Source organism: Leptinotarsa decemlineata, unplaced genomic scaffold (assembly GCF_025532065.1).
Source record: "Leptinotarsa decemlineata unplaced genomic scaffold, Ldec_3_MD MMD2_tig00026294_RagTag_RagTag, whole genome shotgun sequence".
Lineage (NCBI taxonomy): Eukaryota > Metazoa > Arthropoda > Insecta > Coleoptera > Chrysomelidae > Leptinotarsa > Leptinotarsa decemlineata.
In genome coordinates, this window is record NW_027412674.1 from 13,342,427 (window position 1) to 13,355,666 (window position 13,240).

General features: G+C 35.9%; 1 protein-coding gene across 1 annotated transcript; it reads right to left on the reverse strand.

Moving 5' to 3' along the window:
• Positions 1 to 637: 637 nt before the first annotated feature.
• LOC141484885 (uncharacterized) lies at positions 638 to 1,617 on the reverse strand. The gene is made up of 2 exons (XM_074180502.1): positions 1,039 to 1,617; positions 638 to 989 (listed from the first exon to the last, which is right to left on the reverse strand). Exons 1-2 carry the CDS (start codon positions 1,348 to 1,350, stop codon positions 909 to 911), a joined length of 393 nt encoding a protein of 130 aa, XP_074036603.1. The 5' UTR covers positions 1,351 to 1,617; the 3' UTR covers positions 638 to 908.
• Positions 1,618 to 13,240: the final 11,623 nt, after the last annotated feature.

A 13,240-nucleotide genomic window follows, 5' to 3' on the forward strand; every position in this document is an offset into this window, starting at 1 on the left:
GAAAAAGAATAGAAGATATTCTACAGAGTTACTTTATGAACAAAGTGGTTTATTCAAAGTCAGAAAATTATACGCTCATCAATGTTTATTATGGATTTGTAGGAACCCCATTAACAGCATTTCACATAAATATAATACGCGAATGACCTCCAACCAAGCAATTACCATACCACGCTGTAGATTGAGTCATAACCAGAAATTTGTGACATATTTTGGCCCGAAATTATACAATAAGCTACCACTCAATTTGAAGAATATTAATAATTATCATAAATTGAAGAAGGAACTGAAAGTTTTCATCAGAAATCATTATGATCAATTGCAGGATATCTTTGAAAATGTTTGAGCTAAATTACCTGCTCTCTCTTTCTCTCTTCTTATTTCCTCACTATACCCATCATTCTCCAACTGCGGTTTTTAACCTAGTGAGGTGGATAGTATTATGTAACCAAACGACCTATTTTAGTTTTTTTCTTTTGTGTATTTATTTTATTATACATTATATAACACACCTTATATCAGTCTGTAGCCACGACACAAGCCTAGCTTAGGTGGCTACAGATTGTGTAATATATGGTTATATGATAAGACATTTGAATTGTAAATCGTAATTGAATTGAAATGTAAATCGCACGGAAAACAAATCATGTAACTGAATGATTGATTGACATGAAAATTGAATGAAATTACTTACTTACTAATTGAAATTGAATTGAAATCTGGTTACTTCCACCCCAATTCAAAATCACTTCTAGATCCCCTTCAAGATACACAACCTCCTGCTGCCGGTGAAGATGGGCATCTGCAGCCGAAGTCCTGGAATCCAACAGGAATGACGAGACAATTGTACTGTCATCAGCAGTGAAATTGTTTTATGAACTCCTTGTCATTCATTATTACATTTGTTGTCACTTTAGTGGGAGATTTCGATATTTATGTGGGTATTTTGAGATGTATACCAGAAATATGCAAATTTTGGTGGGGCTTTCCTGGAAACAAAATTGTAATCATTGAGAAGAAGAGACATGGGTCAAATACCTCCAGTGATGTTTCTTCAGGACTGTCATCAGCCCAAGCGAGCTTCGACGCACTTGAATCGTTGAGGAAGTGGATAATGAATCTGGCAACGCCGCAGAACAAATCTCTAGCAGCATCAGCAGCGAGAGCAGCGAGGTCGCACGGTGAACATTGACGGTGAGGAGCTACGTTGGTTCTCGGAGAATGAATCACGGTTGCATCGCGCGCGTGGGTGTAGGAGGATAAACTACCACGCGCTCCGCGGTGCAATCCGACTTGGGTTTTGTTTGCTTTGTACCACCTAGCAGGAATTATGAATTGAGTAGCAGACATTTGTTAGCTCTGATTCCTCAGGAAGGTGCTGGTTCGAGAGAGGTACTGAAGACGAAGTATTTGCGTCGTGAAAAACTCTAAGATATTTCTGTAATGTGTAACGTTATCAGTTCTTGTGGTTGTCGAGTTATTTTGTTTTTCATAATTCCTGGAAGGGTAATCTTTGATTTTTCTTCAACGTTCATAGTGGGTTTTTCAATTTTCCTGAGAAATATTCCCGGCAAACGTTGTTTTGCCACATAAATTATTTCTGGGGAATTCCTAGGGTAGAAAATAATAATTAACTCGGTAAGATAGTCTGGGCCACAAAGTCCTTTTTTTGGAACCACTGTCCAAGGACATCGAGAATTATGACCCTGGGTTCATTCGATTCGGAATGTTCCCTAGCTTTTTGAAAAATTTCAATGGGGGGCGAGAGAACATTGCAAAAGTGAACCTATTGAATATCATTATTGAGAAAAAAATATTTGCATCCCTTGAATAAACGAAAATCTCTGTAGAAAAATTTTTCTCGTGATTATTTTACTAGATATACTTAAGTTATTCAACAAATTTTCACAAGTTTCAAAATTTACATAAAAACCTTGATAATTTTCAATCTGAATATCTGAAATTTTTCATTTCTTAGAGCTTTTCTTGAAAGCCTCCAAAAAAGATTCCCGTTGAAAAAATTAAAAAAAAACATTTTCCACTTTGTTATTGATAATCAAAGACGTTAAAAGTAAAAAATTCAAGTAAAGCAATAAAAAAATAATTTTTTCAATATTCGAATCTATTCATATTTTTATTATTTAAAGTTACATACAAATGATTTCTCATAATTTTCAGCTCTATTTGTTTAAAAAATGTTATGAACAAATGCATTGTTTATAAGATATTTGAAATTTTTTCGGGAGGATTTTCATCAGTGATGAATATCAAGATTTTCGAAAACAAAATCGTTTCTTAAAAAAAAATTTAATTGCTTGAAAACGCATTTGCTGATTAACAATTTATTTTTGCTACTAAATATGAATATTGAGAAGCGATTTTTTTGTAAATCATAATTTGTATTTCTTTTTGATATTCTGAAAAAAAATTAATTTATATTTTCTTCATTTATTTAATATTCAACACTGAAGATTAAAGTTGGCACCCTGGTTCGTTCAACTACCTGTTTTTCCATCTTACGTGAAAACTCCCGACATAACCAGCTTTTCAAATTTCACATTTCAGTTTTATACTTGAAAATTTTTTGCGAAAAAAATTATCCTATCAAATTTGTCTATTTCTAGTCATGTGTGTTGAAATAACCAATGAAATCATCATTACACTGAAAATTTTTTGCCAAAAAAATTATCCTATCAAATTTGTCTATTTCTAGTCATGTGTGTCGAAATAACCAATGAAACCATCATTACACTGATAACTACCCATGGATAGTTCTCACGGGTAGTTATCACTTATGTCATGACATTGCTAAGCAACCAACACAATAAAGTTGTTTGACATTTCAGTAATTCAATTCATTTCGAAAATGTCACTTCCTCGCTTTGGTGTTCGAAATGATGCGGCAATTGACAAAATCATTGAAGAAAATACACCAAAAAATAATGTCAATAGTAAAAAATACACTTGGAAAATATTTATGGAGTTATATCATTATACGAATTGGTCTTTTAATAACTGTGTGTTCAATAAATAATTTTGTTCGAATTGCAAAAAATTTTCTCACCGAATATCCCTCGAACATTGATAAATAACTCATAATTTTATCACTACTTCCTCAAGCACGTTATTTCAGGTAACATCCCTCCGCCTTCGGCGTCGGGATGTAACCAAATAACGTGCTTTCGAAAACTGTGATAAAATTATTTCGTTAGTTATCAATGTCCTTGGGATATTATAGCTGAAAATTTTTTGCCAAAAAAATTATCCTATCAAATTTGTCTATTTCTAGTCATGTGTGTCGAAATAACCAATGAAACCATCATTACACTGATAACTACCCATGGATAGTTTTCACGGGTAGTTATCACTTATGTCATGACATTGCTAAGCAACCAACACAATAAAGTTGTTTGACATTTCAGTAATTCAATTTATTTCGAAAATGTCACTTCCTCGCTTTGGTGTTCAAAGCAGTAACGGAGGCAAATACAGCAAGATCAACGGAATATCATTATACGAATTGTTCTTTTAATAACTGTGTGTTCAATAAATAATTTTGTTCGAATTGCAAAAAATTTTCTCACCGAATATCCCTCGAACATTGATAAATAACTCATAATTTTATCACAACTTCCTCAAGCACGTTATTTTAGGTAACATCCCTCCGCCTTCGGCGTCGGGATGTTACCAAATAACGTGCTTTCGAAAACTGGTAAAATTATTTCGTTAGTTATCAATGTCCTTGGGATATTATAGCTGATAATGGGGTTCAACCTGAAACCGGTCGTATAAATAAAATTTAGTGTTAATTAGACAAATATGTGTTTTTATTCATTCCATTGAAGTGATCATGAATTACCACGAAATAAACAAGTCATTAATCACACATAGCAAATCTGATCTTTTTTTTAAGCTATTTGTGAAAAGTCTCAAAATAGATTCCTGTTGGGAAAATTGTTATTTTTCAATTTGTTTTATCAACAATTCACTCAGGTTAAGAATTAAAACGCTTCATTGATCATTGAAAATATATTTTTACCTATATATTACAATGGATCCGTTTTATTGAAATTATAGAAGCTACATAAAAATAATTTTTGAAAATTCTGTTATCATTTGAGAAACTGTTATGAACAAATGCGTTGTTTATAAGATAATTTGGATTTATTTCTTGAAACAAAATCTTTGTTGCAAATTATGATTATGAAAAATCCTTCGTTGATCAACAATTTTTCTCTAACACTTGTCATTTATATTGAAAAATTTTTTTTTTTTTAGATTATGATTCATCTAGCCTTTTAATAACTGAAAACAAAGATGTTGTTTTTCAAATTTTAATTATTTATCCAATAAACAATTTGTTTCAAACAGTTAATTTTTTTCTACATATTTTTTTTCCAGGCAATATAACAAAAACAACCATGTATTATTTCTTGAGGAAAAAACATAATCCATATTTCATATCGAATTTTGAAAATTCCGTTTTCTTTTCCTTCACTTCATCATCACCACTTGTTGTTTTATTTTTGAACTTATTATTACTCATAAACTAATTGAGATATAATTAAAGAACTGACTGACCTAGTTATTCTCTATTAATATTCAAACTCTTACCCAATTATTTATTCCATTTATAGCATTCGTTTATAGAAAAAAATCAGATGCTGTGAGTGACATTTTGAATGATATAAGGCATGTGAGACTTCAATTTGAAGAATTCTTCAATGGTCATTAATAATTACCCGTAGGCATGCAGGTCAATTACAAACTAATGCCGTCTAAATGACAATGAAAAAGACGAAAATGATTTTTACACATGATAATTGATTGTTCAAAGGGAAATAGTGTGAGACTAAAATTGATAAGCTGAAAATTATGAGGAAAAAACAAAAAAATTCAAATAAAAACTATTTTTTTTCAGTCATCATAGAGCAAACTATGATTTACAAAAAATTTGGTTACTAAATATTAACAGAGTTGTTTTCAAGCAATAAAAATTTTTTAATTAAGATTTGCATGAAATATTGTTTCCAAAAAAAATTAAATTATGTTTCAAACAACGCATTTTTTTATAACAATTTCGTGAACAACGACAGATAAAAACTTCAAAAATCATTTCCATGTGGCTTCTGATCATAAAGAAATGGATCGATAGTAATGTTGAAAAAAATATATTTTCATTGATTAATGAAGCTTTTCAGTTTTTAACCTGAGTAAAGTGTTGATAACAAATTGAAAAATAACATTTTATTCAGTTTTTCAACGGAATACCATTCAAAAATAGCTTTAAAAAAAGAAGAAATCTCAGATTTATTATTTGACAATTAACACACTTGCAACGTAGAAGAAAACGTTAATTAACTAATGCGCAATGTACTGGGAAATCACGATAAACATTTGTTGACCGCAGATTTTTGTTCAGTCATTCATCCAGTAGGTGCCTGATTCTTTTTAATTCTCACTTCTGATATTCAATAAGTTGAAATAATGTTTTCATTCAATGTTTTTATTCAACGTCCAAAGTTATCGTGTCTTTCGCAAGCCAGAGTACTCCTTTTAGGATGTATTGTAAACCCTCTGAGAAAATTGTAAACATTGGTCTTTCAGTTCTAAAAGTCTAAAAGTTTCAGTCTAAAAGTTCAGTTGCTAAAGGCACTTGACTTTTTCAAAAATCATCTACACGCTATTCCGAATCAAATGACACTACGTTCATATTTTTCGGTGGCGGATTTTTTTCTTTTGACTAGAGTGGAAGTCATAGAACCCGATAAATGAATTGGGGTAGTAGCTACCTAAGCTAGGGACTACTTAATAATTTCTTATGCCTAATATAAGCCTTGAAAACCCTTCAGATTATCCGCTCCTAAATAAATGTAGCCAGGTTCCTGGCAACCTTCAAATTGGTTTTCTGAAATGGACGAATTGTGAGAATTGTGATTCTAATGATGGAATTAAGATGTAAGAAGGTTTCCAAATGAATCGTGGTCGGTCTAGACATATAAAAACCAACTACCTGTTTTAATTAACTGAGAAATTATTCTAAATTACTCAAAATAGAAAACAGTTTCTCCGAGTTAGGTTCAGAGGATTATGCAAAAATTTTATTAATATACAGTGTGTCACATTGAACTTCCACTAGACGGTTGTGGTGAAGGAGCATAAAATAGTTTCATATATCATTGAATAGAGTTTTTGTGAATGATTAACGATATATTGAAAATATGTTTTAAAATTGTGAAAAATAAATGGAATATATACATTTGAAAATGTTATCAATTTTTCTTCTAATACTTGGTGAATAAAACCTCAAAAATATTTCTTTTGGTTTTTCGTAAATGAAACAAGTACTCTTTTATTTTATGTGATTTCCCTTCGAAGTTATTTTTCTTGATAGACATATTCTTACATACACATAATAACAAATTTTCAGTATTCCCAACACGACTTTATGAAAAAAATGTTCTTTGTAAAAAAAAGATTTTGAATGATGTTTTTTTTTAATGAGCATTGACACAAGTTTATGTATGACATGTTATTCAATTTGTGTGTATTTTTATAGATTTTCTACCCAATATGGGTGAATGATTTTAAAATTTGACGACCCCATTTAATAATAATAATAATAATAATAATAATATCCGATGCATGGGGTCTTCTTCAATAACATTGAAGACCTTGGCTTATCAAAGCGCCTGACGTTCGCTTTTCTCAGGTCGAGTGGGCTGAAGTCGGAAACTGAGGGGTTCATCATGGCTTGCCAGGATGGTGTCTTCAACACCTTAGTCTACCGCAGTCGCGTGATGGGTATAGAGGTTCCTGACACAAGGTGCAGGGCCTGCCGCGAGGCGCCCGAGACCCTAATGCACTTGCTATCAGCATGTCCAGCATATGCGGTCACGGCCTATATCCATCGACATAACGCGGCCCTAAGAGTGCTATATTACCATCTACGGCACTCTTACGGTATTGACGAGACACCGGTGTTGCTCTACGCTCCGGGGGATATTGAATCCGTTGTGGGGAACGAGAAGTGCCGAATTTATTGGAACTATTCGTTCCCCACCCTCAGGCTCATACAAGCTAATAAGCCTGATGTAGTCCTTCTCGACCACCAGACCAAAACGATATTTGTCGTGGAGTTTTCAGCTCCTGGCGAGACGAATATCGTCAGAAAAGAGGAGGAAAAACGGATAAAATATCGAGATTTTCTCTTCGAACTCCGCAGACTCTATCCAGATCACTCTGTCAAGATGGTCGTTCTGATTGTTGGAGTCCTTGGTGGAATGATGTCTTCTCTACTCTCGAATCTCAAAATCATACCGGCTTGCCGCACTAAGGCAGAAATCTTAGCCGCACAGATGCAGAAGGCTGTCATTCTTGGCTCACTGCGTTTGCTCAGGGCACATGATTCTCGGACCCAATGATCACTTACCCCACGGTGTGGGGAGTGGTCATTGGTTGATTATGCTGGCGCGCCCTCCCGAATGTGTCGGGGCTTCGGGGGATAGGGCCTGACCAGCGCACACTACGGTGAAAAAAAAAATAATATCGGAAACCGGAGGCACAAGGTCACCCATTTGTTTTATATGGATGATCTTAAACTTTATGCCTCTGGAGAGAAGGATCTCCATCAGTCCTTGAGGGTGGTGGAAGAGTACACGCATGCTATCGGTATGAAATTCGGGATAGACAAATGTGCAATGGTTCATCTCAAAAGAGGACGATGCGGGGACTACGGAGAGGATGTGCAGCTCGTAGATGGAAGCATTCTACACCATCTGGATGCCGGAGAGACGTATACTTACCTCGGGGTGGAACAACGCCACTCATAAGAGGTAACTGCAGTGAAAATCTCTCTCCGCGGCAAGTATCAGCACAAACTTCGACAGATCTGGTCATCGGAACTGTCGGGGAAGAACAAAGTAGCTGCAACAAATATGCTTGCCGTTCCAATCTTACTCTACTCGTTTGGAGTAGTGAAGTGGACTCGGGAGGAGCTGTATCAACTCGACGTAAGGACCCGAAAAATGATGCATCTCTATAGGAGTTTGCATCCCAAATCGTCCGTTCCACGGTTATACTTCCCCCGACAACAGGGAGGTCGTGGACTTTTGAGTTTGGAGTGTCTACATGACAGAATGGTACTGGATACAGCCTGTAAAGTCGTCAGGAGTTCGGATCCCCTTCTGTGCATGGTCCGTGACCATGAGAGAGCAGGAATTGGAGCATTTCTCCTTAGGGCAGCTGCTCGAGCAGCTGATGAACTCGGTATAGTTTTCGACTCTGAACGAGGTGACTACAACTCTGTCACCGAGTTGGAACCCGTTCAGCAAAAAGCTCAGATAAAAGCCGCAGAGATCACCTTACTTCTGCGGAGACACAGGGATAAGCCGATGCATGGGGTCTTCTTCAATAACATTGAAGACCTTGGCTTATCAAAGCGCCTGACGTTCGCTTTTCTCAGGTCGAGTGGGCTGAAGTCGGAAACTGAGGGGTTCATCATGGCTTGCCAGGATGGTGTCTTCAACACCTTAGTCTACCGCAGTCGCGTGATGGGTATAGAGGTTCCTGACACAAGGTGCAGGGCCTGCCGCGAGGCGCCAGTTACAGTTCGATAACCTCTTACATCAGCAGGATATTGTTCGATGACCCGAAGACGACATCAATTATTTTGCTGATATCTGCAAAGTCGGCAATAATTTATGTATAAATAGGTTCAATTGATTTGTAATAGCCAGTACTTATATTTTATAGTTATTAGTTGTTACTCTGTTCAAATAAAAAGTTTTTAAAAACCCTTTTGTGTGAACGAGAAATATAATTCGCCCGAGACCCTAATGCACTTGCTATCAGCATGTCCAGCATATGCGGTCTCGGCCTATATCCATCGACATAACGCGGCCCTAAGAGTGCTATATTACCATCTACGGCACTCTTACGGTATTGACGAGACACCGGTGTTGCCCTACGCTCCGGGGGATATTGAATCCGTTGTGGGGAACGAGAAGTGCCGAATTTATTGGAACTATTCGTTCCCCACCCTCAGGCTCATACAAGCTAATAAGCCTGATGTAGTCCTTCTCGACCACCAGACCAAAACGATATTTGTCGTGGAGTTTTCAGCTCCTGGCGAGACGAATATCGTCAGAAAAGAGGAGGAAAAACGGATAAAATATCGAGATTTTCTCTTCGAACTCCGCAGACTCTATCCAGATCACTCTGTCAAGATGGTCGTTCTGATTGTTGGAGTCCTTGGTGGAATGATGTCTTCTCTACTCTCGAATCTAAAAATCATACCGGCTTGCCGCACTAAGGCAGAAATCTTAGCCGCACAGATGCAGAAGGCTGTCATTCTTGGCTCACTGCGTTTGCTCAGGGCACATGATTCTCGGACCCAATGATCACTTACCCCACGGTGTGGGGAGTGGTCATTGGTTGAATATGCTGGCGTGCCCTCCCGAATGTGTCGGGGCTTCGGGGGATAGGGCCTGACCTACGGTGAAAAAAAAAAAAAAAAAAAATAATATCGTATATTACGCATAAAAAGACATTCATACATAAAAGGAAAAGGGTTAGCCAAAGACTATCTTCCACCCGTCCCAAAAATTATACAGTGAGTATAAGAAAATAATTATAAACATGCTTATTTACTATCATAACAATAGAGAAGAGAAAAAAATAATACATTATATAGTTGCTAATAACTCTTAACATTCTCAACATTATTTTGGTCAATTTAGCAATTTTATTGCACTACCGTACATTGAATTTTAAATTAGCAGTGAGCAGTAAGCATCTGTGATTTTATTTCTTTCTGAAATTGAAGAATATTATGATTTAAAAGAGGTGAAATTCCATTTAGATAAGAAGGGGCTATATAAGAAAAACATCCTTGAAATTTGGAAGTACGGTGCCTAGGTATGTTGAATGTGTTAATTCTCAAATTGACCATATGTATGTCAGAATGCCTGCTTAATAAACTATATAAATAACTAGGTGTTTCAGTTTGAAGCAACTTAAACAAAAACATTTTTAACAAATATTGGACTCTGTACATTCAGCTCCTTCATTTTTAACAAAAATGGTGTGACATGTTCACCGTATGGTATACAGCATACGAATCGCATGAAAGCATTTTGTATACCTTGTAACTTCTGTTTGTTATATTGCAGCAAACAATTATGATACACCGAACAACAATACTCGATATGGGGGTAAATAAGAGTTTTAACTAACCTGAGTTTCATTTCTTCTGATAACTGATACTTGAATGTATATAGCGATTTGAGTTTGAAGAATGATACTTGCAAAATGTTTGTCACATGTTCATGGAAAGGCAAATAGCTATCTATGGTTACGCCAAGATTTTCAGCACTGTCTACCCAGTCAATGTCTGCGTTATCGAGAGTGAGCCTAAAGTTACACTGAGTTTCTACTATTTGTCTTTGAGACCCTATGCATAAGGCCAACGTTTTATTTGAATTGATTTTCAGTCCATGATTCTACGAGTATAGGAATGTTTTGTGCAAATCTGTGTTTATATTGGCCACGCAACTTTCTGTATCGGTGTTATGAGAAGACAAATTCAACTGTATATCATTTGCGTATAGATGTACTTGACAATGTGATAAGAAAGTGTGGTAATCAAAAATAAACACTTGAAACATCAAGGGTCCTTAAATACTTCCCTGCGGTACATCTGAGATTGTTTCTTTTAGGGATGACCATGAGTAATCATCCAGTTTGGCCCTCTGTGATACATGTGTTATCAGGCCTATGGTCGGCAATGACGTTATTAGATTTTAGTCTTGTTGGAAATTCATGTTTGTATTTATTATTATCGAATTTTCATTCATTGTCATGCAAAGATATCATACAGGTACGAGGTCTGGTAAAAAACTAAGGTGAATTTGTTTTTTTCTCAAAAAATATTAATTTATTCATCAATTTATATTTCATATCCTTTAAAGTGGTCCTCCTTAGATATAATATACTTGTGCTAGCGTTTTTTTCAATTTTCGAAGCAGTTCTGATATGCCTTTTTGATATGTTTTCGAGTTCTTCCAGCGATTCCATTTTTATCTCCTCAATCGTCGCAAAACGCAGTCCTTTCATGGGTCTCTCCAATCTTGGGAACAAAAAAAAGTCGTAGATTACCAAATCTGGCGAATACGATGGCTGAGGCATGATTACGGTGCTGTTGTGCATTATCGTGATACAAAGGTCATGGAATATTTTTCTATAACACCAGACATTTTTTTCCGTATTGCTTTTCGTTAGTGGCGCATAACTTCAAGATAATACTCCTTATTGACCGTATGATCAAGAACCCCTGATGTACTATCCCACGGTAATCGAAAAAAACCGTGAGCAAAACTTTGACATTTGATTAAACTCGGCGTGATTTTATTGATCTTGAATCTCCTACGCTCTTTCATTGAGAGGTTTGGACTTTGATTTTGATGTTTTAATCATGTACCCATGATTCGTCTTCAGTTATGACCCCAGACGTGATCATATTTACCAAATTTTACCTCTCTAGTGTTTCATACAATATAACAAATTGACTTTCTATCTTCTCAACAAGTAATAACTTTACCTGAGTTCAGAAATAAAATAAATAACAGATTTAATAGAGGCAAATAATTTAATTCTGTTTGGACATTCAGTATATATTCAGAATCCTATGATTTTGAAACATTCCCAAAGATTGAGTTTCAAACCTTCATGTACGGAATGTGAAAAGTAATAATCGTGATTGAACTCATGCTTTTCTGCCAGAAGAGGGTTTATAAATGAGGAATTGGTTTTCACTTCGAATAAAATACTCCTTTGTTCCTTTGTTCTCCTGTAAAAGGTTATTATTGTTTATCAAATATGAAATTTCGGGCAAGAACTACAAACAAACTGATATACTCTTGCGGTCGGTCGGTAGCCAAGCGGTTCGGCGTGGGTAATTTGTTCACTCACTCGAATTGACTGCCGTGTTGGTCGGTGGTTCAAGCCCTAGTCTGAACGATCGATCTTCACTTGCTATTGTCCAAACCGTGTTAGGAATCACACGTTAAAAGGTAAGACCTCGTTAATCCTTAGCTCACACAAGTTTCGACTTCTGAGGGTTGTCGTTCGTAGGGGTGCGACAACTGGTCAACGGAAAAACAGGTTTTAAACAGATTTTTTTTCAACTGTTAATTTGATAATTTATTTGCATCATACAGAAAAATAAAAGAGGGGGTGCGCTTCAATTCTCATACATTATCATCAGAAATAATATCGAAGTTTTGGAAGCTTCTCCATTCAGCATACAACAATCGTCTTGTAATGATGGTGGTTCTCAAGTCCAGTTGACGAGCTCCTTCGCGCAAAAGCGTCCATCGAGGAATGCACGTGTGTCAGCCACTGGACCATGGACCATGCTGTTAATCTGATAGAGATGACACGCAGGCTAGTCTCGATCCTCTTTAAACTTTACCGGTCTCCCGCTAAGCCCATCACTGCAACTTATCGCCGGATCTCGGCCCGAAGATGCAAAAAGAAAAAGAAAATGTTCCATGAGATACTTCAGATCGTCTTTGTTGGGAAACTCGATGTACATGTGAAAAGAATAACGAACATCTCAGCAAGAACGTTTCCAGCATGGTTTCTGAAAATACTGCTTCTTGTGTCTTCTATTTGAGAGCTTATCAAGTTGCCAAAATATTATTGGATTAAAAAAAAGGTTTTTTGGTTTTCTATTTCTCTACTTTTATACAGGAAATGTGGGGAACTTCCAATGGAAGGAAGAGAGCAGTTAAATTCTGGAAATCTACAATCACCCTCCCTACTCTACAGATACAGATACTTCTTAAACAATCGAAGTTGACCGCATATACAGGGTGTTTCCAAACAAATGCTAATATTTAAGGAGGTAATTCTTAGACCCATTTTGAGAAAAAAACTTCCAATGGACGTATGTCCTAAACGCCGTAACTTTTGAGATACAGGGTAGCAAAGTTTTCAAAAATAATCAGTTTTTTAATAATAACTGAGATAATTTTGTAGACATCTTTGGCATATTTGGTACGTATGTTCCATGCCTCAAGGCGCATTTTCTGATGTACACAAATTTGTATTTTTTCAAACAGTGGCATCCCTACGGGTTTCGCATTGAATAGTTTTGGGGAAAAAGTACTACGCCAATGCTTTCTTTTCAAAATAATATCATTTGTAAAATCCTCATTCATTTTTGAGAAAATTTGAT